The following is a 26,655-nucleotide window of genomic DNA, read 5'->3' as shown; positions in this document are numbered from 1 at the left end:
AGAAGAGGCAACAGGAACCGTGTGTTCAACAGGCACCTTCTCAGTAGGACCCCCACCAGACACCTAGCGTTTTCTGCTGCAGCAACCTAGTGTTTTCAGCAGTACAGATCAGCCAGCGTTTTGCATTTGCAAATCCTCTGGCGACAATAGATAACAGATCAACCCTAGCATTAGCAGTTTGCATCAGCAGATCAATAGAGTTTTTGCAAATCAGCACAGAATTTAGGCTAGCATTTTTGGATCAACAGGACAAATCAGCGTTTTGCAGATTCACCAGGACGGAACCACCAGAAGCACCAGCGTTTTCAGTTTTCAGCATCAAGACACCTCAGCAGAAGTCCCAAACCTCGCAGATCTCACCTTCCCACACCAGATCCTCGTCGCACAGTCAGATCCAGCGTAGTTTGTAGATTCAACCCGGAAAATGCAGATTTCAGCATTTGCGTTTTCAGCGCGTCGTCGTCGCATCGTCGCCATCGGTAGTGTGCTTCCAGGTATCAGATCAATGGTATGATCTTCAGGACGAGCAGGTGGTAACTCGCCTGGTAGGCCCTCTGAGAAGCAATCGGCATGAGAGTGGAGAAAATCTTGGCGTTCTTTATCAAGTTTAGACATATTTGTCCTATCCTTCTTGCTTAATTCTTTCATAAAGATGAGTAAACAAACAGACTGGATTTCATTAATTTAGAAATGGTCGAAGCCGATACAATAGGGACAAACTCGCCCTTCAGTTTAATATCAAGTACAATGGTTCGGCCCTTCTCTATAGTCAATGTCGCTTTCCTTGCCCGATAATCGACCATAGTGTTGTTCTTGTGGAACTAGGGAATCCCTTAGAGAACGTCACAACCTTCCAAAGGCATTATGAAAAAGTCCTCATGCCCCAAATACCCCTGACAATGCAACCGAATTTTGCCAATGACAGGAAATGGCTACATCCCTGTCGGGTGCCGCTAGAACAGCCTTCGCAAGTGGTCCCATCCGATCGGGAGTGATCTCGAGCCGCGCCGCCAATTCTGGTCAAATGAAGTTGGCCTTGGCTCCTCCACCAAAGAAGATCAGGGCTTCTTGGTCTTTCACTTTGCCCCAAGCTCGGCAAAGTTATGTACTCTCGTCCATGGTGTTGGGATCGGTACCCACACAATCTGGAACCAATCCTGTTTTCATCTTGCCTTTTCTTCCACGTTCCTCAGCTGCTCTCGAACTCTCAGGCCTTTCGTCGTCCTTGTCGTTCTATTCTTTCTGTGCCTTATTAGGGCACTTCGCGGAGATATGTCCATGTTCCCCGCATCCAAAGCACTTCCCCTCCCTGATGAAGCGAGCTCTCTCCTGAGGAGTAAGCTTGGGTCATGCATCCTTGTTTTCTTGGTTGCTCTCTCTTTCTACTTTCATTCGTTGAAGTCTGTTCGGCTCGTTGTGTCATGACCTCATCGGTGGGGTAGGTCAGACTGCCAGAGTGAATGGCAAAGCCCCGTTTCGCATGACTCATCAACTCCTGAATAGAAGTTGACTTCTGTTCCAAACAGTGATCTCGGATCTCTGTAGGTAGACCCAAGGTAAACCGCTCAATCTGTTCTCTGAACGAGATCTTCTTTAATGAAGAGGCGGGTAGAAAAGAGCTCCAGAATCTCTCGTAATAAGCATCCATTGTATCTCTCTTGGTCATCCGAAGATGGTTCCAAGCAGCTCACATATCGCGTTCATACTCTTGAGTCAACCAAGAAGAAATAAAAAGCTTCTTAAATTTCAGCATTCAACTGGCGCAGTCTTGTTTAAAAGAAGCGTTAACCACCAAGTTCGAGCATTCCCCTTAAAATAAGAGGCAGCTCTCCGAATCTTGGAGTGCTTTGAGTAGCGTCCTCCCGCGAAAGCGATGTCAAACTGTTGTATAAAAGACAAAGCCTTCGAAGCATCTTTATATCCTGAAAAAGTGTCAAATTTGATCGACTGTCCACCTTCCTTAAACTCTCGAACTTTCTTGCTTTTATCTTCCAAAAATTCATACTGGTTGGCTTTATAAAAATTCTTCTTGTTCGCATAAAAATTGCCGTCATCAGAGTTTGAACTATCTATAGACGAGTCCTCTGTAGAACTGTCTCTCCCTGGGCGAGATTTAGACTTCTTTGCCTTTTTCTTGCCCTTTCCGAAGCGTTGTTTCTTGCTTCGCTTTTTGCCTTTTCTGTCTTCTTCGCTCGAATCTGAAGAGCTAGAAGAACTGTCAGAAGAAGAAGAAGAAGAACTGGGTACTTCTTCAAATCGAACACGCTTCTTCTATTTCTTTGCTTTATCAAATGTTTGACGACCCAAATAACCCGGGAAGTCAGTGCCTTTCTTCTGCTTTTTGCCGTGCTTTTTGGCTTTCTTCTGTGCGTCAAAAAGCTGAGCAATCCGTGCATCAACCACCTCTTCTAATTCCTTCTCTGAATATTGCTTGTGATCAAAAGGTTTCTTGAGAGTGGGTTTCGGGGGTGGTGTTGTGGTTTTCTGCCATTGCGCATGCACTTCCTGAAAAGAAGTCTCGCTCATATATTTTGCCAATTTTGGGTCCTTCGCAAAACTGAGCATCATCTTTGTTGCATCGCCGATCAATTGACGACGTTTCATCTCTTGTTGCTCCGCTTGAGTAGGCCGAGGCGGGCCATACTCTGCCGAAATCTTCGTTGTGATCCCTGCACGCATCTCCACATGCAGAGGGAGTCGATTGATCCTTGTGTGAAGCCATAGGTGCCGCGGAAAAAAAAATTTGGGGATCGGATTTCCCGTAGAAGAGAATCGGCCGTGCTCTGATACCACTGTAACTGACTTGGACACTCCAAGTCAAGAATCAATCACAACAGCACCAAATAACCACTTCAAAACAGTTCACAGTTCACAATAGATTTGCACTGCCCCGGCGGAGTCCCATGCCTAGAGATATTGACCCCAAAGACTGGCGCCCCTTTCGGTATTTCTTTATGTATTAATCTGTTCAAAGTACAAGAGTGGTTGGGTCTCACTCTCAGACTTTGCATCCAGATGCTCTGCAGAGTGGGAGCCCAATCCACATATTTAATGTTTACAAGGGATGCCAAAAGCAGAGCCCCAAAAGCTTCAGATCAAAAGCCTAGAAATAAAAGCGAAAGCTCTTCTCTCTCAAGCTCTCTCTTGAATTGTAAAATAAAGCAATCCAATTCTGTCTCTCTCTCTCTCTGTGTGGCTCAATTTACGTAGAAATAAAGCAAAACTGAAAATCTGCCGCAGATTCCCTAAATCTGTGCCGCAAAACCCGGATGCTCTTCCGTACGGTGCCACGTCAGCATGCCAGCGCGTTTCACAGAAATCGGTCCTACTGCTAGGGTTAGGGTTTTTGGCAGATTGTAGGGTTTGCAGGTTTTAGGGTTAGGGTTTGCAGAATTAGGGGTTTCAGCAGCAGTCATGGTTTCGGCTCCCAGGCAGACACGTCATCACTTTGTGACAGTTACTCTCAGCACCTCCAAACGACGTAGGCTACGGTTTGGGGGATGTTTGGTTGTAAAAGGCCTCTATATCTCCCGGCCCGGACCTTTTTAGGTTATGCGGGAGGCGTGATGAAGGAGTCGTTGAATATCTCCTGGCCCGGACCTTGTTAGGTTATGCGGGAGGAGTATTCATTGGGGGCTTTATGTTTCTATGTCTTGTAACATGCATATGTGAGCATTTGTGTTGCATTGTGATGTGCCAACTACTGAATATTCTTAATTGGATGAGATTGCCTGGGTATGTAATTTTAGTGCATCAAGACACCCGTGGAAGATCAGTACGGTCTGGGTGTGATGGCTAATTTTACTACGCCGGAATATCAAGAGTTCCGATCTGGACGAAAGGAGAAGCTAACTCCTTAATCAAAACAGCCGAAAGGAGAAGCTAACTCCTTGATCAAAAGAGTCGAAAGAAGAAGCTACTGCTTAACACAAAGAGCAAACTGATTGTCCCTCGGAATGACCCTCGGAAATTTTTTTGAGCTAGCTTGCGTTGTTTTGCGGATATGCTGTAATCACAGACGATTACTCTCTTTCAAGAAGGGGAGATGTAACAAACAGCTGACGTGTCAACCTACTGAAGAACGGAGTTGTCGGCCGAGGGGCCTAAACCCTAGAAGAAGCGAAAGCAACAGAAGAAGCAGCTGTACAGCAGATTTCCAAAAATTGCACTGGCATGATGACGTGTAGGCTGTATGAATTTCCGCGTTTTGCGCTGGCTGATGACGTGGAAGGCTATACAGAGTTCCGTAAATTGCGCTGGCAGTTTTTTGGCTTTGCTTTTGGACCAGATGCTTTTGAGTTTGAAGGCTTTTCACTGTAATTGCATTTTAGGCCAAGGGCCTTTAAATATGAGGTTAGGGCTCATTCTTTGGCATGCTTCCTGGGAAAGGTGCAGAGTCTGGAGTACCGGCTTATACTGTGTTGATGCAATATAAAGAAATACCGAAAGGGGCGCCAAGGTTTGGCGCCAATACTCTCTAGGGTGGAATTTCGCCACTCCGTGTTATGTGTCGTCTCTCTCTCTCTCTCTCTCTCTCTCTCTCTCTCTCTCTCTCTCTCTCTCTCTCTCTCTCTCTCTCTCTCTCTCTCTCTCTCAGTTCAGTTGTTATTGAAGTGCTAAAAGTCTGTTTCAGTATGTTCTTTTCTATTGGCAATGGTGCCCGTCTTGTGACATTCGATGGTTTTGTGAGAATAACCCTCTCATTGATTGGGCGGAAAATATGTTCACTTTCAATGCCAAAAGTGACTCCCATTGTCATTCATCGAGAGCAAGTTGTTCATTCTTCATCTCTCATTTCTAGTGTGTAGGCGAAGATTGAAAAGAATCAGGAGAAGGAGACTCTCTCAGTATTTTCTTTTCCAAAGCATGACACACACGATTTGCTTGATAATGATAAGCGAGATGCTAAGCATGATGATTTGCATGATCAAGATGTGATTTCTCACAAGCATGATGATTTGCGGGAAGATGGTGAGATTGTTCACAAGGATGATGGTTTAGTTGATACTTCTTCTAGTAAAGCTGACCTCATCAAAAATTCGATCAATCACGAAGAACCGATCTTTGCTCTCAAGTCGAGATCCAAAGAGCCCTCTCAGGAAGTATTCTATGTTCAAATGATTAGTCAACACGCATTGTTCGAGTGTTTCATTCGTGATGCTTTCCTGTATTTTAGTCACCGTCCTTATGTGATCCCTTTTCATAGGCATGCCATATTATACGATGACCACGATTCACTCATGAATGAGCACGGATGTATGCGGACTACTCATGAAAAGATGAAATGTTTGCATTCAAGGAATTCACATTCCATGTCTCTTCCTTGGCATGACACACTATCCGAAAGAGCACAAGAAGGATTGAGCATCAAGCATCGGCATTTCCATTGTGTTTTGCCACAGTTGATTGATTTAGATCAGAAAGTCCAGATTCGACCCCCTTGTTTGCGTGTGTTTGATGAACGGTTTGGCACTTCATCTCTATGTTCATCTACATTGCATGCACAGTCTTTTAGGAAGACTAGAATTTTTCCAGTCACTTTACATGGAATGGGTATGTTCATGTTTTTGTGTTGGAAGTGGTTTCAGGAAATTTCATCCTCGGAGATTCTTGAAGAAGGTAGACGCATGGATGAAGCATTGAAGGAGCCACAGAAGCGCAACCCAAAGAAGCAAGCTTTGCAAACCTTTATGAAGTTCAAGTATCGCATGACCCACGCATCAGAGTGGGCCGGCCAAGATTCCAGACGCTGTGAGTCTGTTCGCAGACCGTGCATGTCCAAGCACTTAGAGTAGATGCATATCCTCTGGTTGCACACAGCATGTTCATCAGATTTCAGTCAGAACCCAACAAGAGCATTTTTCTAGTGCATAGACCTATTTTCCCTATTTTTGACATTTTTCACTTATTATTTTTAAGTGACTTTTGTTGGGAACTAGGTAGGGCAAATTAGCCAAGCATGTATATAAGGAAACCTAGCACTGGCACTTTCTGGCAGAAGAGGCAGCAGGAACCGTGTGTTCAATAGGCACCTTCTCAGCAGGACCCCCACCACACACAGAGCATTTTTGAAGCAAATACCTAGCGTTTTCTGCTGCAACAACCTAGCGTTTTCAGCAGTACAGATCAGCCAGTGTTTTGCATTTGCAGATCCTCTGGCGACAACAGATAACAGATCAGCCCTAGCATTAGTAGTTTGCATCAAATGATCAATAGCGTTTTTGCAGATCAACACAGAATTCAGCCTAGCGTTTTTGGATCAGCAGGACAAATCAGCATTTTGAACCACCAGAAGCACCAGCGTTTTCAGTTTTCAGCATCAAGTCACCTCAGCAGAAGTCCCAAACCTCGTAGATTTCACCTTCCCGCAACAGATCTTCGCCACACGATCAAATCCAGCGTAGTTTGCAGATTCAGCCTGGAAAAAGCAGATTTCAGCATCTGCGCTGAAATCGTCGTTGTCGCGATCGACATCGTCACCGACATAGAGTCAGAATTCAGCAGATAAAGATTTGCAGATTTCAGCCATTAGCGTTTTCAGATTTCAGTCCGTCTCGTCGTCGTCGACATCATCGGCAAGTCCAAGCATTGTAGAGATTTATGCAATCAATAGTAGACCGCTCTCGCCATAGAGAGTGGGGCCTTTGGAGGAGGGTTTGACAACATTCTGGTGTCGTATTCTCTTCTCTCTCTATCTCTCGGTCTCAGCACCTTCATTCACAGTGTTCACCACTTTGTTTGTGATCATTTGCACTCTCTCACTAAAGGAACGGAAGGCTCTCCCTTCCGTAACTAAAAGGAACCTTGAGCACAGTTCGGAGCACTCATCTTGAGCAAAGTTCAACATTCACTTCCACTCCACCTTACACCCAAGGAGGCTGGTATGATGAGGAGTACCAGGGGCGAGAGCCGGGCTTCAAAGGAAGGTGCTTTTGGGGAATATCACAGATTGCCTTCCGACGCCTAGTGCAACGGAAGAATAGGGCATTTTTGGCTCGACCACAGCAAGATCTATATCAACTATTCTTGAGTCAGGACTCACGTGAGGCATGGCAACTCTTTCATGAGCACTCCTCCCCTCCTGCCATTACTTCTACAAAGGCATGGGGCCAGTATGCGTTATCTCTGTACACACTTCTTGGGCAGCTGCCTCTTCCCGAACCCCCCAAGCTATGCCCCCACACACGTGGTTTTTTCACCGCTGAGATGGTCAAGAAGGCTATTGATAGGATGAGGACTGGGAGAGAATATGATAATGATGCCTTAATGGCTGAGCATTTTATACATGCCACGGATCTGCTCGCAGCGCTTCTAGCACTGATGTTCAACCATGTCATGTGTGAGGGTTTGCCTGATACTTGGAGTTATCTACTATTGTACCTATCTTCAAGTCGGGAGACCCTATGGAGCTTTGGAATTATCGCACTATCATGATTGGACACACCTTGGCACGGTTGTACGCATCCATTCTTGAGCAGTAGCTCAGTAGATGGGCACAGAGAGAGGGTATACGTGCAGCTGGGCAAGCATGGTTCAGGAGAGGTTTTTCTACTCTTGACCGCATTCTGACACTCAAGAGCCATTATTGAGGAGGGCAGATCACATGGAGACGGATCTATTGTAGATTTGTGAACATCCGCAAAGCATTTGACACAGTGCCTAGAGCTAGATTGATGCGCACACTATAGAAGATGGTAGTACCCACAGAGCTTATTTGGAGAATAATGGCATTATACAGGTCAGTAGTGAGGCATGTACACACTCCAGAGGGGTTATCTACATTAGTTCATTCCACTATCAAGGTGAAGCAGGGCTCCCGCTCTCTCCTACTCTATTTGTGTAAGGTGCAGTAGAAGTGAATGTTGAACTTTGCTCAAGATGAGTACTCCGAACTGTGCTCAAGGTTCCTTTTACTTACGGAAGGGAGAGCCTTCCATTCCTTTAATGAGAGAGTGCAAGTGATCACAAACAAAGTGGATAAACATTGTGAATGAAGGTGCTGAGACTGAGAGATAGAGAGAGAAGAGAATACGACACCAGAATGTTGCCAAACCCTCCTCCGAAGGCCCCACCCTCTATGGCGAGAGCGATCTACTATTGATTGCACAAATCTCTACAATGCTTTGGACTTGCCGACGATGTCGACGCCAATGAGGACGACGACGAGACGGGCTGAAATTTGAAAACGCTAATGGCTGAAATCTGCAAATCTTTATCTGCTAAATTCTGACTCTATGTCAATGACGACAGCGATGACGACGATGCAACGACGACGCGCTGAAAAGGCATATGCTGAAATCTGCGTTTTCCGGGCTGAATCTGCAAACTACGCCGATCTGGCCGTGCGGCGAGGATCTGCTGTGGGAAGGTGAGATTTGTGAGGTTCGGGGGTCGACTACGGGATCTGACTACTTAAAACTGAAAATGCTGGTGCAAGGGATGATCTTGTCGCGATGAATCTGCAAAACGCTAGGAGGTAATGCTAATGCAAAAACGCTAGGGCTGGTTATGTCCTTGCGGTGGAAATCTGCTAACGCTAGGGTTGATCTGCTATCTGTTGGGGAATCTGCTGACGCTAGGGCTGATCTATCTTCTTACTGTCGCCGGGCTGATCTACACTGCAAAAACGCAAGGGGCTGAATTGCATGCAAAAACGTTGGGCTGTTTGTAGCAAAAACACTAGGTCTTTGATGATGGGGTCCTGCTGAGAAGTTGTCTGTTGAACGCGGAGTTCCTGCTGCCTCTTCTGCTCATAAGTGCTAGCGCTAGGTTTCTTATAGTTGCTTGCTAAAATTGCCCTACCTAGTTCCCAACAAAAGTCACTTAAAAATAATAAGTGAAAATTGGCTAAAATAGGGAAAATAGGTCTATGCACTGTAAAAATGCTCCCGATGGGTTCTAATGGAAATCTGATGATCATGTTGTGCAACCAAAGGATATCTAAGTGTCTGGACATGCACAGTCTACGAACAGACTCACAAAAGTGCCAGAACACTTCCTAAGCTAACTGAACTGAACTGAACCGAATCCAACTCAACCCAACCCTTGTCATGAAGTAGCTTGTCCACGTACACTTAGGGTTAGATGTATCACGTGACATCCCCTCCTTTTCAAAGTGAGGTACTGGTACTGAACTGTATGGCATCGAGGGAGATCGCCAACAGGGTCTGGAATCCTGGAAAGGACTCTTCGCCGGCCCACTCTGATGTGTGGGTCATGCGATACTTGAACTTCATAAAGGTATGCAACGCTTGCTTCTTTGGGCCGTGCCGAAAGCGACACAAAGTCATCTGTAACTCCTTCAATGCTTCAACTTCGTCTAGAGTCATGCGTCTTCCTTCTTTAAGAATGTCCGAGGCTGAAAATTCCTGAAACCACTTCCAACACAAAAAATGTGAAGTGACTAGAAAAATTCTATTCCTCTTTCGGAAAAACTGTGCATGCAATGCAGATGAACAAAGTGACGGAGTGCCAAACCGTTCATCAAACACGCAAACAATGGGGTCGAATCTTGACTTTCTAATCTAAATCAATCAACTGTGGCAAATCACAATGGAAATGCCTATGCTTGATGCTCAACCCTTCTTGTGCTCTTTCTACAACTGTGTCCTGCCAAGAAAGAGACATAAAATGTGACTTTCTTGAATGCATACTTTTCAGCTTTTCATGAGTAATCCGCATACATCCGTGCTCATTCATGAGTGAATCATGTTCAACGTACAATATGTCATGCCTGTGAAAAGGGATCACATTAGGACGGTGACTAAAATACAGATCACGAATGAAACACTCGAACAATGCGTGCTGACTAATCACTCGAACACATAATACTTTCTGTGAGGGTTCTTGAGATCTCGACTCGAGAGCCAAGATCGGTTCGTCGTGGTTGATCGAATCTTCCTGTGGGGGTTCTTTGGACCTCGACTCCAGAGCCAAGATCGATTCTTGGTGATTGATCAATCTGCAATGAGGTTAGCTTCACTAGAACAAGTATCAACTAAACCATCATCCTTGTGAACAATCACAGTTTCTTCCTGTAAATCATCATGCTTGTGAGAAATCACATCTTGATCATGCAAATCATTATACTCGTGAGAAATCACATCTTGATCATGCAAATCATCATGCTCATCATCATGCGTATCATAATCATGCAAATAATGTGTGTCTTGCTTTGGAGAAGACGAGACTGAAAGAGTCTCCTCTTGATTCTGTTCAAACTGCGCCTGCACAATAGAAAAAAGTCACCACAACTCTTTCATGTGTTGGTCGCTCATCTCTTGTCTTGCTTTGTTCTCGCGATCAAATTTGGCTTGTCTTTCTTTGGCTTCCAAGCGTGCTTGCTCGTGCTCACGCTATGGTTGCCATTCTTTCTTCATATTTGCGCTCTATGGCTGCTATTCTTTCTTCGCTTTCTAACTTCCTGTCCATCATCCTCTTGTCGAAAGCCTCCATAGGAGTTAGTGCAATCCTTGGTCACAAAAACCTCCTGGTGGGGAAAACTCTTCTTCACCACTCTCATGCTCACCACCTCCATGCGAAGTATCCATTCCGCTTCGGGTAATGACCATACACTTAAAGTCTTGGGTTCTTAAGTTCACGAGAAACTTGGGTTCTTGTGGGTCTTGGGTTCTTGGGGGTCTTGAGGTTCTTGGGTTCTTGAGGTTCTTGAGTTCTTGAGGTTCTTCTTTCACTTGCAATCACACAAAGGTTGCTTTTTCCCACCTCACGTCGATTGGCCGGCCACTAAGTGCACGGTCCGCTCTCAATGAGTGAAAAGAGGAACAAAGGGAGGCTGGACAAGCCCTTCTTTCTTGGGTTTCCTATCACTCTTCCAAAACACGGTTAGAAATCGACACGCCCAAGAGGACTTTGGTTACGTGCCACTGCAACAAGCAAAAAAAAAAATATGTGGCTCTTGTGGTTCTTTCCTTGAGCGATACAGAACGCTAGCAAAGCTCTGATACCAATGTAAGGTGCAGCAGAAGTGAATGTTGAACTTTGCTCAAGATGAGTGCTCTGAACTGTGCTCAAGGTTCCTTTCACTTACGGAAAAGGGAGAGCCTTCCGATCCTTTAATGAGAGAGTGCAAGTGATCACAAACAAAGTGGATAAACACTGTGAATGAAGGTGTTGAAACTGAGATAGAGAGAGAAGAGAATACGACACCAGAATGTTGCCAAACCCTCCTCCGAAGGCCCCACTCTCTATGGCCAGAGCGGTCTACTATTGATTGCACAAATCTCTACAATGCATTGGACTTGCCGACGATGCGGACGACGACGCAGATGCTGAAATCTGCGTTTGCCGGGCTGAATCTGCAAACTACGCGGATCTGGCCGTGCAGCGAGGATCTGCTGCGAGAAGGTGAGATCTGTGAGGTTCGGGGATCTACTGCGGGATCTGACTGCTGAAAATTGAAAACACCGGTGTAAGGGATGATCTTGTCGCGATGAATCTGCAAAACGCTAGGAAGTAATGCTGATGCAAAAACGCTAGGGCTGGTTCTGTCCTTGCGGTGGAAATCTGCTAACGCTAGGGCTGATCTGCTGTCTGCTGGGGGATCTGCTAACGCTAGGGATGATCTGTCTTCTTGCTGTCGCCGGGGCTGATCTACATTGCAAAAACGCCAGGGGCTGAATTGCATGCAAAAACATTGGGCTATCTGTAGCAAAAACGCTAGGTCTTTGCTGATAGGGGTCCTGCAGAGAAGTTTCCTGTTGAACATGGAGTTCCTGCTGCCTCTTCTGCTCATAAGTGCTAGCGCTAGGTTTCTTATATAGTTGCTTGCTAAAATTGCCCTACCTAGTTCCCAACAAAAGTCACTCAAAAATAATAAGTGAAAATTGGCTAAAATAGGGAAAATCGGTCTATGCACTATAAAAATGCTCCTAATGGATTCTGATGGAAGTCTGATAATCATGATGTGTGCAACCAGAGGATATGCATCTAATCTAAGTGCCTGGACGTGCACAGTCTGCAAACAGACTCACAAAAGTGCCAGAACACTTCCTAAGCTAACTGAATTGAACTGAACCCAACCCTTGTCATGAAGTAGCTTGTCCACATACACATAGGGTTTGATGTGTCACGTGACAATTTGGTATGTATGTGGATGAGGTTTCTGACTATATTGAGAGAGAGAGAGAGAGAGAGAGAGAGAGAGAGAGAGAGAGAGGGTGATAGAGGTGCACAGTTGGTAGGGAGATGGATTCCACTATTGTTATATGCTAATGATATTTTGTTGATTCCAACTCTCTGGAGGGGATGAAACGTCACTTGGATGCTTTGCATAGGTTTGCTCACGACAGTGGTCTGTCTGTCAACCTTGGTAAAACCAAGGTTGTGGTGTTTAACACCACTCCACAGTGGGTCAAGAGATAGCACCCACATTCATATACGGCGATGAGACAATGGAGTATACAGATGCTTACACCTACCTTGGGGTGGTCTTTAGTGGACCAACATTTTCATTGAGGAGAGCAGGAGACACTAGACTGACTAGAGCACATGCAGCATTGGGTGGATTGGAGAGATTGTGTTCATAGATTCAGTTTCAAGAGCCTCGGACGAAGCTCTGGCTTTTTGACACTCTAGTGGCTTCCGCATTGCTCTATAGAGTTCAAATATGGAGGCCTTCATTGGACCATCACGGGAGGTCGGGTCGCACTAATGGATGGGGAGACATGGAGAAGCCTCTAGTCTCTATGATCTCGCGGCTTATTAGAGCCAAGGCTTCAGTACCACATGACATTATTTGAGCAAAGCTAATTGTCCCCCCCACTAGTGGTTCAGGCGCTTACTAGAACAATCTCCTTTTTACACCACTTGTGGGACCTCCCTAGAGACAGATATGCCCGCCTAGCACTTGAGTCCTCTTGACAGTTAGCTTTGCAGGGAGACACAACATGCTCGTATGGGGAGATGATGTTAGGTGCAACGGAATGGATTGTTTGCACTTTGCTCAAGATGAGTGCTCCGAACCGTGCTCAAGGTTCCTTTTGTTCTTATGGAAGGTAGAGCCTTCCGTTCTTAATGAGAGAATGCTATGATCACAAACAAAGTCAATGGACACTGTGCGTGCAAGTGTATGAGACTGAGAGATAGAGAGAGAAGAGAGATACGACACCAGAGACGTAAAACCCTCCTCCGAAGGCCCCACTCTCGTCGGCGAGAGTGGTCTACTTTTTGATTGCACAAAGTGGTACAATGCGTATGCAATGGACTGATGCAACTTGGACTATGCCAATAACGACGACGGTGATGACGACGACGACTTTAGGGCTGAAATCTGTGATCTTCTATATGCTGAATTTCGGGACTGTTTCGGTGGCTGAAAATGACTGTTTTGGCTGCGTTTTTATGGCTGAAAATGGGGGACCTTCTGCAACCAATGGGGCTGAATCTGCTACCTCCTATGCATGCTGAAAACGCAGAGTCTTCTGCTGCAAAACAGGCTGAAAATGAAAACGCTGGACTGATCTCCTACAGATGGGTTGCAAAGTAAAAACGCTGATGCATTTCTGCTGCGGATTGGCTGCAAAGCAAAAACGCTGATGCCTTCCTCTAGCGTTAGTAAAACGCTAGGCCAAACTGGTACTTCTGCTGGCGATTGGGTGGATCTGCAAACGCTAGGGGACTGGGATATGATGGCGATCATGCAAGGGATGAAAACGCCAAGGATCTGGGGGAAAACCCAAAACGCTAGGGCTAGGGTGAGTACTAAGGGGTGCTTGATGAGTTCTTGAAGGTTCCTGCTGAGAAGGTGCCTGTTGAGCGGGAAGCTCCTGCTGCCTCTTCTGCCAGAAAGTGCTAACTTGGGTTTGCTTATATATTAACTTAGCAAAATTGCCCTACCTACCTTTGTTGGAAAGTCACTTAAAAATAATAAGTGAAAATACCAAAAATAGGGAAAATAGGCTAAATGCACTGGAAAATACCAAAAATAGGGAAAATAGGCTAAATGCACTGGAAAATACCAAAAATAGGGAAAATAGGCTAAATGCATTGGAAAATTCCCCTAACTGAATCTGATAGATTCTGAAGGGAATACTGATGATCATGTTGTGTGCAACCGGAGGATATGCATCTACACTCAGTGACTGGGCATGCACGGTCTACGAATAGACTCACAAAAGTGTCAGATCGCTGCTAAATCTAGACTTACTGGACTGACTGAACCCTGATCATGTTGTAGCTTGTCCACAGACACATAGGGCTGGATGTGTCACGTGACATCCCCTCCTTTTCAAAGTGAGGTACTGGTACCGAACTGTATGGCATCGAGGGAGATCGCCAATAGCATCCAAAATCCTGGAAGGGACTCTTCGCCGGCCCACTCTGATGTGTGGGTCGTGCAGTACTTGAATTTCATAAAGGTCTGCAACGCTTGCTTCTCTGGGCCGCGCCGAAAGCGACAAAGTCTTCTGTGGCTCCTTCAATGCTTCAACTTCGTTTAGAGTCCTGCTTCTCTCCATGGCTGAAATTTCCTGAAACCATTTCCAACACAAAAACATAAACATACCCATTCCATGTAAAGTGAAGGGAAAAAATCTTGTCTTCCTCAAAGACTGTGCATGCAATGTAGATGAACAAAGAGACGGAGTGCTAACCCATTCATCACATACACACAAACAATGAGATCGAATCTTTCTCTTATAATCTAGAGCAATCAATCAACTGTGGCAATTCACAACGGAAATGCCCACGCTTGGTGCTCATACTTTCATGTGTTCTTTCTTCAAATGTGTCGTGCCAAGGAAGAGACAGGGAATGTGACTTCCTTGAATGCATACTTTTCAGCTTTTCATGAAAAATCCGCATACATGCGTTCTCTTTCACGAGAGAAACGTGCTCAACATACAATATGTCATGCCTAAGCAAAGGGATCACATAACGATGCTGACTAAAATAAAGGAAACGATCACGAATGAAACATTCGAACAATGCGTGCGTATCAATCATGCGAACACATTACTTCCTGTGAGGGTTCTTTGAACCTAGGCTCGAGAGCCAAGATCGATCCTTCATGATTGATCGAATCTGCAACGAGGTTAGCTTCGCTAGAAAAAGCATCAGCTAACACTCCATCCTTGTGAACAATCACATCTTCTTCATGCAACTTATCATGCTTGTGAGAAATCACATCTTGATCATGCAAATCATCATGCTTGTCTTTATCATCCAAACCATCATGCAAATCATTATCATTCCAATCATCATGCAAATCCTGTGTATCATGCTGTGGAGAAAAAGAGACTGAGAGAGTCTCCTTTTCCTGAATCCTTTCAATCTTGTCCTGCATATTAGCAATGAGAGATGGAGAATGAGCAATGTCCTCTCCATGAAAGACAATAGGAGAATCACTTTTGGCATTAAGAGTTAAGTGTTAGCCTCAAAATCAATGAGAGCGTTATTATCACGAAACCATTTAATGCCCAAAATCATATCACATCCTGAGAGAGGAGAAACAACAAATCTTCTAGTGAAGGCAGTTTGTTGAATTGCAAACAACACATCCAGGCACTCCTCCGTGAGAGCGTCCATACAGGGACGAAAGCCAGAGACCTCGATAGGAGATCTCGGACTAACTTCGAGGCGGGCTCTCTCAACAAGAGAGGAATTGATCACATCATGCATACTACATGGGTCAAACAATATGCCAAAACGGTGCCCCGACGTACGACCATAACATTTAATGAGAGAATCGTCAATGGGAGGGTCCTGAGAAACTTTGGGGCACACTCGTGTTATCATTCATTGCATTGACAGAGGAAGTGGGTGCTGTGGATTCTTTAGATTCATTCAATTCAAGCTTAAGAAATGTTCTTTTTATGTGACCCTTAATGTGACAATGAAAACATCGACCTTCCTTAGAATAAGTGCTTTGCTCTTCCGACGTGATGTATCCTCCTACAATTCCTTGTGCTACCTTTTCATCTAGAGTAAGCTTAGGTTTAGCAATTGTGTTAGCCTTACCCTTAGATTCATTGGAAGAATTCTTTTCTGAGAGACTGTCGGAAGATTGGTTAGAAGAGTTACCATTCTTACCGTTCTGAGGGTTCTGAGAAGTCTGTGAGGTACTTGTGGAAGTCTTGTTCTCCTTAGGCTTTCCCTTCTTGTGCTTCATCTCCTAGGCGAGAGCAATCGCTACCGCCTTGTTGAGATTGATAGGATCAAAGACTTCTACATCAAACTTGATATAGTCGTCCAATCCAAAGAGAAAATCCTCTTTGCGCTCATCATCCGATTTTCGTAATTGAGTACCGAGCTGCAAAACACGATTAGAAAAAGACATAACCGACATACCATTTTGCTTAAGAGAGCACCAATCGTCCTTCAATCGTGCAAGGTACTGAGGTGGCATAAACCGCACCTTGAGCTTGTCTTGGAAATCAACCCAATTGAAGGAAAGGGGCATGAATCCGTCGGCTTCCTCTAGGAGCGCGGCTAGCTATGCCTCTTGCCATGCGTGGTACCAATTGATGGCATCACCAGCAGGGTACATAGCTGTCATCAAAACTTTGTTATTTCCTGTCTTCTTAGTTGTCGCAAAATAAGCATTAAATTGATGCAACCAAGAATGAATAACCGTAGCATCCATCTTACCATTATACTTATTGAAAGTCAACTTCTCTATGACTCGATGGTTGGAATCCGCATCATGGCTTGCACCACTTGAGGAACTCCCACGATCTTTGGGTTGTTCGGTCTTCGAGGCAAGTACCTGTCGAACCAATTCTTGAGTTCGTAGTGCTCTTTGAGCTTCACGCTGCGTCTCCAAGGCCGCACTTCTTGATGCCGCTTCCTCCTTTCTTAGTTCTTTTCTTTCTTTTCATGCGTTGCGTTCGCGTTCTAAAGCAAGGCGATTGTCTTCTTGTTGTGCGGTAAATCTTGCGTTTCTTTCGTCGCGCTCGCGGTCCTTAGCTGCTTGTTCTGCGGCAAGTCTTGCAATTCTTTCGTCGCACTCACGGTCCTTAGCTTCTTGTTGTTCTGATTTGCTTGCGAGTTGTGCCAACGCAACTCGATTCGTTTCTTGTTGTTGTGCCATCATGTCCAAGATCGACTTGACCATCATCTCCATAGGAGTTAGTACAACTCGTGGCGTAGATGGCGAAGGGGGAGGGTCGAAAAAGTCTCCTAGTGGGGAAAAATCTTCGTCGTTTCTCTCATGTTCATCACCTGTATGCGAAGTATCCATTCCGCTTCGGGTGACGACCATGCATTATGATCTTTGGTTCTTAAGTTCACGAGGAACTTGGGTTCTTGAGGGTCTTGGTTCTTGGGTTCTTGGGTTCTTGAGGTTCTTAAGATTCTTGAGGTTTTCTTTCGCTTGCAAATCGCGTTTGAGAAGGATCTTCTCTTCACCCAAATTCTGCTCTTTTCCGCAGGCGCACCCCTTGGCGGCCTTGCGCTCACACCAAGGTTTCTTTTTCCCACCTCACGTCAATTGGCCAACTGCTAAGTGCACGGTCCGCTCTCAATGAGTGAAAAGAGACACAAGGGGGGCCTGGACAAGCCCTTCTTTCTTGGGATTCTTGTCACTCTTCAACAAAACACGATTAGGAATCGACACGCCCAAGCGAACTTGGGTTCGTGCGACCTCAACAAGCAAAAAAAAAATGTGGTTCTTGTGGTTCTTTCCTTGAGTGATACAGAACACTGTCAAAGCTTTGATACCAATGTTAGGTGCAGCGGAATGGATTGTTTGCGCTTTGCTCAAGATGAGTGCTTCGAACCGTGCTCAAGGTTCCTTTTGTTCTTATGGAAGGTAGAGCCTTCCGTTCTTAATAAGAGAATGCTATGATCACAAACAAAGTGAATGGACACTGTTCGTGCAAGTGTATGAGACTGAGAGATAGAGAGAGAAGAGAGAACGACACCAGAGACGTAAAATCCTCCTCCGAAGGCCCCACTCTCGTCGGCGAGAGTGGTCTACTTTTTGATTGCACAAAGTGGTACAATGCGTATGCAATGGACTGATGCAACTTGGACTATGCCGATAACGACAACGGTGATGACGACGACGACTTTAGGGCTGAAATCTGTGATCTTCTATCTGCTGAATTTCGGGACTGTTTCGGTGGCTGAAAATGACTGTTTTGGCTGCGTTTTTATGGCTGAAAATGGGGGACCTTCTGCAACCAATGGGGCTGAATCTGCTACCTCCTATGCATGCTGAAAACGCAGAGTCTTCTGCTACAAAACAGGCTGAAAATGAAAACGCTGGACTGATCTGCTACAGATGGGTTGCAAAGCAAAAACGCTGATGCTCTTCTGCTGCGGATTGGCTGCAAAGCAAAAACGCCGATGCCTTCCTCTAGCGTTAGTAAAACGCTAGGCCAAACTGGTACTTCTGTTGGCGAATGGGTGGATCTACAAACGCTAGGGGATTGGGAGATGATGGAGATCATGCAAGGGATGAAAACGCCAAGGATCTGGGGGAAAACCCAAAATGCTAGGGCTAGGGTGAGTGCTGAGGGGTGCTTGATGAGTTCTTGAAGGTTCCTGCTGAGAAGGTGCCTGTTGAGCGGGAAGCTCCTGCTGCCTCTTCTGCCAGAAAGTGCTAACTTGGGTTTGCTTATATATTAACTTAGCAAAATTGCCTACTTTTGTGTGAAAGCCACTTAAAAATAATAAGTGAAAATACCAAAAGAAGGGAAAATAGGCTAAATGCACTGGAAAATTCCCCTAATTGAATCTGATGGATTCATAAGGGAATACTGATGATCATGCTGTGTGCAACCGGAGGATATGCATCTACACTCAGTGACTGGGCATGCACAGTCTACGAATAGACTCACAAAAGTGCCAGATCACTGCTCAATCTAGACTGACTGGACTGATTGAACCGTGATCATGCTGTAGCTTGTCCACGGACACATAGGGTTGGATGTGTCACATGACAGATGATATCATGGTTTCAGGTGCATGGGTTCAGCATGGACAGATTGCCCCCCTTCCCGTACTCATTGGATGCACCATCTCTGACTCTTACACAGTCCGAGATCACAAGGCTCATCCACCAAGACCTGACTCAACTAAATACTAGGAGTACTTGGATACAACCGGCACAGGATGATGATGATTTGGATGACAAAGATAAGTATGATGATTTGAATGATATTGCTAAGCATGATGATTTGGATGCCAATGACAAGCATGATGATTTGCATGATCAAGATGTGATTTCTCACAAGCATGATGAGTTGCATGAAGAAGATGTGATTGTTAACAAGGATGATGTGTTAGTTGATGCTTTTTCTAGCGAAGCTAACCTCGTTGTAGAATCGATCAATCACCAAGAATCGATCTTGGCTTTCGAGTCGAGGTCCACAGATCCCCCACAAGAAGATTCGATAGATCCCGAAGAAGCGATCTTGGCTCTCGAGTCTTGGTCCAAAGAACCCTCACAGGAAGTATTATGTGTTCGCATGATTGATACGCACGCATTGTTCGAGTGTTTCATTCGTGACGGTTTCCTGTATTTTAGTCAACATCGTTATGTGATCCCTTTTCCTAGGCATGACATAGTGTATGTTGAGCACGTTTCTCTCATGGACGAGCACGAATGTATGCGGATTGTTCATGAAAAGTTGAAAAATTTGTATGTAAGGAAGTCACATTCCATGTCTCTTCCTTGGCACGACACAATTGTAGAACGAGCACATGATTGTATAAGCTCCAAGCATGAGCATTTCCATTGTGATTTGCCACAGTTGATTGATTTGGATCAGACAGAAAAGATTCGATTTCATTGTTTGCATGTGTTTGATGAACGGGTTGTCACTCCGTCTATTTGTTCATCTACATTGCATGCACAGTCTTTAGAGAAGACAAGATTTTTTTCCTTCACTTTACATGGAATGGGTATGTTCATGGTTTTGTGTTGGAGATGGTTTCAAGAATTTTCAGCCATGGAAATTCTTGAAGACGAAAGAAGCAAGATACTAGACGAAGTTGAAGCAAGAAAGAAGATTCAGAAGACTTTGTGTCGCTTTCGGCGCGGCCAAAAGAAGCAAGCGTTGCAGACCTTTATGAAGTTCAAGTACCGCACGACCCACACATCAGAGTGGGCCGGCGAAGAGTCCCTTCCAGGATTCTGGATGATGTTGGCGATCTCCCTCGACGCCATACAGTTCGGTATCAGTACCTCACTTTGAAAAGGAGGGAATGTCACGTGACACATCCCAACCCTATGTGTCCGTGGACAAGCTACACCACAGCAGGGTTCAGTCAATTCAGTCAAGTCTAGATTAGCAGTGATCTGGCCTTTTGTGAGTCTATTCGTAGACCGTGCATGCCCAGTCACTTAGCATAAATGCATATCCTCCGGTTGCACACAGCATGATCATCGGAATTCCCATCAGAATCCATTAGCATCAGTTAGGGGAATTTTCCAATGCATTTAGCCTATTTTCCTATTTATTGGGATTTTCACTTAATATTTTTAAGTGACTTTCCAACAAAAGTAGGTAGGGCAATTTTGCTAAGTTCATATATAAGCAAACCCAAGTTAGCACTCCACAGCAGAAGAGGCAGCAGAAGCTTCCCGCTCAACAGGCAACTTCTTAGCAGTACCCCCCTAGCACCCCCCAGCGTTTTTGGACCTCCTTCTTCGCGGGGATTCCCAGCAGAACCATCGCCATACCTCCCACTACCTTGGCGTTTTCACAGATCAGCCATCTTTTGAAGCTTCCCCCTTCTGGCGATAATCCCCCGGCAGATCAGCCCAAGACCTAGCGTTTTTGCTTGCAACTACAGATTCAGCCAGCGTTTTCTTCACAAAAATGCCAGCCCACTTTGCAGATTCCAGCGTTTTGCTTTGCAGAGTCGGATCAGCCTCGCATGCACCAGATCCATCAGCGTTTTGTGTTTGCAGATTCAGATCAGGCCAGCGTTTTAGCAAGGAGGCAAAACCAGCCAGCAATTTTGTTTTCAGCCCTAAACTGCCTCAGATCCACAGCGTTTTCAGCACTTAGAATCGTAGCAGATTTCCCCCAATCAGGTTGCAAATTGTTCCCCAAGTTTAGCCAAGAAAACGCAACCAAAACAGTCATTTTCAGCCACCAAAACAGTCCCAAAATTCAGCAGTTAGAAGATCTCAGATTTCAGCCATCGTCGTCATCGTCATCGTCGTCGTCACCATCGTCGTCATCGGCATAGACCAAGTTGCATAGTCCATTGCATACGCATTGTACACCTTTGTGCAATCAAGACATAGACCACTCTCGCCGACGAGAGTGGGGCCTTCGGAGGAGGGTTTTACGTCGTCTCTGGTGTCATATCTCTTCTCTCTCCTTCTCTCAGTCTCATTCACTTGCACGCACAATATCCACTCACTTTGTTCGTGACCACAGCACTCTACAAGACGGAAAGCTCTCTCTTTCCCTAAGAACAAAAAGGAACCTTGAGCAATAAAGATCACTAATCTTGAGAAAAAACAACATTCATTCCGCTGCACCTGACACATTATATTCCCACACACACACCCACATTGTGTTGTATTAGCCCCCCGTCACTACTTTCACCCCCCTACTCATATCCTACACAATTCCAGGTAGCTGCTTAGTTCACATCTAGCAGTTAAAATTTTAGTTTTTCACTTTAATTCATTTTATTTTTGTACCCAAAAATTGAATTAGATCCACAAAGATTGTATCAGTTTGGTCTCATAGGTCATTTTGGCCTTTTGAAGACGTTTAATATAACATTTCATTTTCATTTCTCTACACATGCCATTGCCCCGTCTATTACGAGATACGAGGCCACTTCCACTGCTTGTTCAGAGAGAGCTTTGGACCACTCTCCAAAGTCATGAGGTACAAGGATCAGAGATGCCTGGGTCTGTTTCTCTCGAGCTGTGCAGACACAAAGAGAGCCTGATGAGAGGAGAGGCTAGCCAATCCCAGCGACACATCGCAGACTTCTTTAGAGTAGACACTGGACACCCAGAGGAGCTACTACCACAGCAGAGCTTGTCGTCTCACACCAGAGGCCCACTGACGACCGAGCGACTCAACTGGGGAGATCCAGACGCCCACGACTGCGGAGGACTACACAGCATCGACGGAGGTTACATCGAAGGATTTGGATCACCTTGGCCCGACATGCACGACGCTCGGTCAGACTGCTGACCATGGAGGAGATTGATGAGATCCACCAGCGACCGATGCTAGATCTCTTGTGACTTGTGATTTAGCTATCCCAGCTAGCTACTTAGTTCACACCAACCAGTTTAGAATTCCATAGTATTTCATTTTATTTTGTCATTTTGTTACTCTGACTTTGTATCAGATCCACCCCATTGTAACGATCCACCCCATTGTAACGCTCTGTTCTCATAGGTCATTTTGGCATTTTGAAGACGTTAATATAACATTTCATTTCATCTTCTCTCTCTCTCTCTCTCTCTCTCTCTCTCTCTCTCTCTCTCTCTCTCTCTCTCTCTCTCTGCGGGAAAAAATAGCCACAAGTTGCCCTCTTGCTGGCTGAAAAATGCAGTTTGAATCAGCCCTTTCACGTACTCGGAATCCACTAGGCATTGACAAGCCTCCGTTGCCATGTTAAAGTGCAGCGGAAGGTGTGTTGACAAGCGAACACTGGGAGAAAGAGCAGAAGAGGAGAGAGAAACACTAGAGAGAAGATGAGGAGAAAGAGTGGACAAAGCCCTAAGGGGCAACTCTATTATCACAAGAAAAGTATAAGGCTCTGCACAACAATGCAAGAATGCAGGTGCCTTCCCTCCCCTATGAAGGGGCTACACAAAATGTCCGACCCACCTCCAAATACCCCATGACCCAAATATGAGAAAATCGAGCATAAAATAGGGCGCCCAGCATAAACGCCGACAAGTGGCCGACATGGACAAAATCTGAAGCATGCCCCCACCTGCCTAGAATGTGTGAAAGCCTCACAACGCCGGGTACAGCCACAAAGAAGCCCTCACTCACTAGATCTAGACGGGGAAAACCCAAGAGATGACATTCAAAACTCTAACAACCTAGGCATACTTCTTCAACAACGGTTGCCCCCTTCTTGCTCAATGCTTCTCATCAAGTATGTAGGCCCTCCTCTTCTCTCTCCCACATAGCTTATGGATGCTATTCTTCGTGCAAAGGGCCCCTCTTCTCCAATTGTCGCCAGGTGCTTGTCCACCATCAATTATGGGCATTCGAAGAACTCCAATTGTTTTCCCCTCTAGTCTGGCCAACCATCCCTCCAGCCCTATGTTTCCTCTTCTCCAATTGTCGCCAGGTGCTTGTCCACCATCAATTATGGGCGTTCGAGCAACTCCAATTGTTTTCCCCTCTAGTCTGGCCAACCATCCCTCCAGCCCTATGTTTGCATTTCTTTCTAGTTTTTCTTCTTGTTATAAGGGTGATGGTTCTTTCATCTGCACAGTGTCTGCGTGCTTGTCTGCGCTTGCTTGACTTGCATATGCATGGGGGTGGTTGTGTTATGCTTTGTGCCAGAATTTACAATGAAAATGCACATCTCATTGATCTGAGGGGTCGGTTTGGCCTTTCCAAGGGTGCTAAAAGTGGTGTTCTCTGAGAAATACGAGTTATCAGCTGCAAACCAAAGCAACACCTTTATGTGAGAGGTACCTGGAGGAAAATGTGAGGGGGCTGGTATGTGACACAGACATTCTCGGCCGCGGATGCTGATGATGGACGATGGCGAGCTCGAAACAGATGCCTCAGCAAGAAGGCAATAGCACAGAGCTCGATAATGGCAAGGCATAAAAAGCCTGAGATCAAGAAACACACGTCTTTAGCATTGATATCCACGACCACCGTAACGGCATGCTGCATATACTCATATGGAGACCGGTACGCAAACAGAAAATAAACAGTTAAGCCGTAACCACCTTCTCGTCATTGCTGCACACGCTCATATGTACAAACAAAGGCTATGCACACCCAAACTGAGTAAGAGACATGCCTGCCAAGAATCCTGTGAGCCAAGAGAGCAACATGATCTCTACCGTCTCTTTCCCTTGCGAAGAGGGTCGATCACTCGCTGTCAAGATGCATACTCTCGCAGGATTGAGCAAGCCAACACGCAGAGATTGATCCGCCTACATGACTTCCATTGAAATCAAAGGGTCCAGACTCCAGTTTCCAAATGTTGCCACGTGGCTTAAAAATCCGCAACACTCATTCTCAAGTCGATTTCACAAGACTGAAATTTTTTTGTTTTTGGAGTCGGGAATGGGTACCCTCCGTCGTCTCCAGAACAAAACAAAACAAGTGAAAGGGTCACAGTGGCTTTCTAAGCGAGCTTCCACACGGTGAGTTTGCAAACTCACCAAAAACTTTTGGTGTTGCATTCTCACGTGGCCTATAAAAAGGAAAGCAAAGTTCACTTTCTATTCTTGCATTATAAAAAAGCCTTGATGTTCTTAAACTATGCTAACTTTTGCATATTTGCAAAAGTTTCTTGAACGCATCCTCTCCTCCTTTATTCCCTCTTTACCCCTTGATTTGGTGAGAGTGGGTTTTGAAACCTACCGTGTGAAAGCCCTGTAAAACAATAAGAAAGTGATGAAATCATTAGGCTGAGTTTAATTGGAATCAGTGTTCGGGAAAGGATTGCTTCAACTTAGCCTTGAGCCTGTTGAAAATCGAGACTAGTCGGCACCCTCCCCTTGACACGTGGCATTCTTGGATGCATCCGACGAGAGAAGAAAAAGAAGAAGATAATTTTTATGTGGTAGGAAACTATCCAACGGGTAGAGAAGCGAGGGGGAGGCCGTATTGATGGCTAATCAAGTGAGAGAGGTGGGAGGCAGCCTTGCGATTTATTTTGCACCAGTAGTACTGCTTCATTGGAGAGGGCGGGGGGGGGGGGGGGGGGGGGGGGGGGGGCGAGGGGGCGGCTCCTACGAGCTCTGCAACTTCCACCACATACGTTTTTTGCAAAGCTCACGTTGTCATCATGTGTGTTCGTGATGTTGAGTTGAGAGGGAGAGGCAACACCTCTTCGTAGAGCTGCAGGCTACGAATTGAGAGGAGCCATGGCTAGGATGAAGAAGGTCAAGGGGCTCATGCAGCAGGTAGCCATAGCTGCGAGGAAGCTTCTCAATTGCTGTGATTCCAGCTCTTGCGTTAAGTGTCCTTACCTAAATGCTTTGGAGGCCCTGCAAGTCTAGCGGGCTTCTATTGCTGCTCTGCTGGTGTGTAGTAGTGCAAGGAGTTTGCTCACTGCTACCGGGTTGATGCTGGTGCCAAGACATGCAATAATGCAAGTGGGTTGTTTGTGCGCAGTACTTCAACCAGACCTTCAGTGCCTGCAGTAGGCTCAACGAGAGGTCCAACGCATAACTCCTCTGCATTGTGCAAGCTTCTCAAATAGCAAATGGTGTTTATCTAGCTGGTGACGAGTCCAACTCCGGATAGGTCCTGCGTGTCTAGCTCCCGATCTAGGGCTGCTCTTACTAATGTTTGTGGGTTTCATTGCAACAGGGCTACTACTGGTGCACAATACTACAACCCATGCCCTTCAGCATCTTCAGCTCCAAAGTGCAAGCTCGGCCTTGATCGGCACGCGCGCGCGCACACACACATAGAGAGACAGCGACGGGCTCAGCAAGATGGCTCCATTACTCAGGTCTGGTGACATTAGCGTACCAAATGTAGAGAAAGTGAATGCGGAACTTTTTATGCTCACCTATGCAGGTGCCATCGTTCTGTAGCTTCTAACCTGACGATTTCCTCTCAAAATCAAATGTTACAAGATGTTCGGAGCAACAAAAGTAAATGCCAAGTGGGGCTACTGAGAGTAACTGCTAGATCGCAAGCTCTGTTTATGAAAGCAAGAGATGGTGGTCTCTGGCGTCTGGCATCGTGCTAGAGAGAGAGAGAGAGAGAGAGAGAGAGAGAGAGAGAGCTTCTTGCCTCGAATGGTCAAGAACCTGCACCCTCCTCGCAGCTCTGCTTCTCTCTGCCCCCCTCCCGTCACAAGATGCCTCCCTTGGCCTACTTCCAATTCCTAGCTCCCTCCTCCCCGTTCCCGCCTCCACATAATCTCTCTACCTCTCCGTGTAGTCTGGGCGTCCCCTCTCCCTCATCCATTGCTTGCTGCGCTATGTAGCCCGTCTCTTGCTGCTCTGTCCAGCTCAGGCGTCGACCAGCTTGGTGCTCTGTCCAGCTCAGGCTTCGACTTGGTGGAGGCCTCTGTGCATTAGCCTGCATAAATCTAGAGAGAGAGAGTGCGCACAGGCGAGAAGCTTCACATTGCGGGGCACAAGGGGTTTTCCTGTGCACTTGAAGCAACCAAGGAGCCAGCCGTCTGCTTATGTTGCTTAGCTGCTCTCTCCACTTACAAAATGACCACGTCTCTAGAAGCATCATGGAGCTCCTGTGCATGTAGGAGAGCATGGAGCTGCCAACGCAACTGGCTCAGGCCATCACGGAGTAGTTCGTTCTGCAGGGGAAGAAGCACCTCATGAAGGGGGTCGTCCGGGCGACAATGAAGGCAGCAGCATGCAAGGCGAGAGTGACGTCGAGGGAGACCGTACGGATCAAAAGCATGGACTCAGGCCATCACGGAGTAGCTCACTCTGCAGGGGTGTGCCAACAAGTGGTACAAACAGCTAGGCGTGGCAGGGTAAGGCCATTAGGGAGGAGCAGATGTGGAATTAGAAGCAGC

At 45.9% G+C, this 26,655-nt stretch overlaps 1 protein-coding gene across 5 annotated transcripts in view; it reads right to left on the bottom strand.

Moving 5' to 3' along the window:
* LOC147446669 (uncharacterized) overlaps nt 1-24,216 on the bottom strand; it is a 137,519-nt gene extending 113,303 nt beyond the window's left edge. Inside the window, exons 1-2 of one of the 5 annotated variants that reach the window (XM_086525863.1) lie at nt 23,873-24,216; nt 23,610-23,752 (exon numbers count right to left, since the gene is read on the bottom strand). In XM_086525863.1, the coding sequence (XP_086381989.1) occupies nt 23,610-23,752; nt 23,873-23,883 (154 nt within the window). In that variant the 5' untranslated portion in view covers nt 23,884-24,216. The remainder of the gene's footprint in view (nt 1-23,609; nt 23,753-23,872) is intronic. The other 4 variants (XM_086525864.1, XM_086525866.1, XM_086525865.1 and 1 more) reach the window with 4 other exon arrangements.
* Nucleotides 24,217-26,655: the final 2,439 nt, after the last annotated feature.

The sequence above is a fragment of the Adiantum capillus-veneris genome, chromosome 12 (assembly GCF_014529385.1).
Source record: "Adiantum capillus-veneris isolate H3 chromosome 12, ASM1452938v2, whole genome shotgun sequence".
Lineage (NCBI taxonomy): Eukaryota > Viridiplantae > Streptophyta > Polypodiopsida > Polypodiales > Pteridaceae > Adiantum > Adiantum capillus-veneris.
This window is presented reverse-complemented; position numbering and strand designations above follow the sequence as displayed.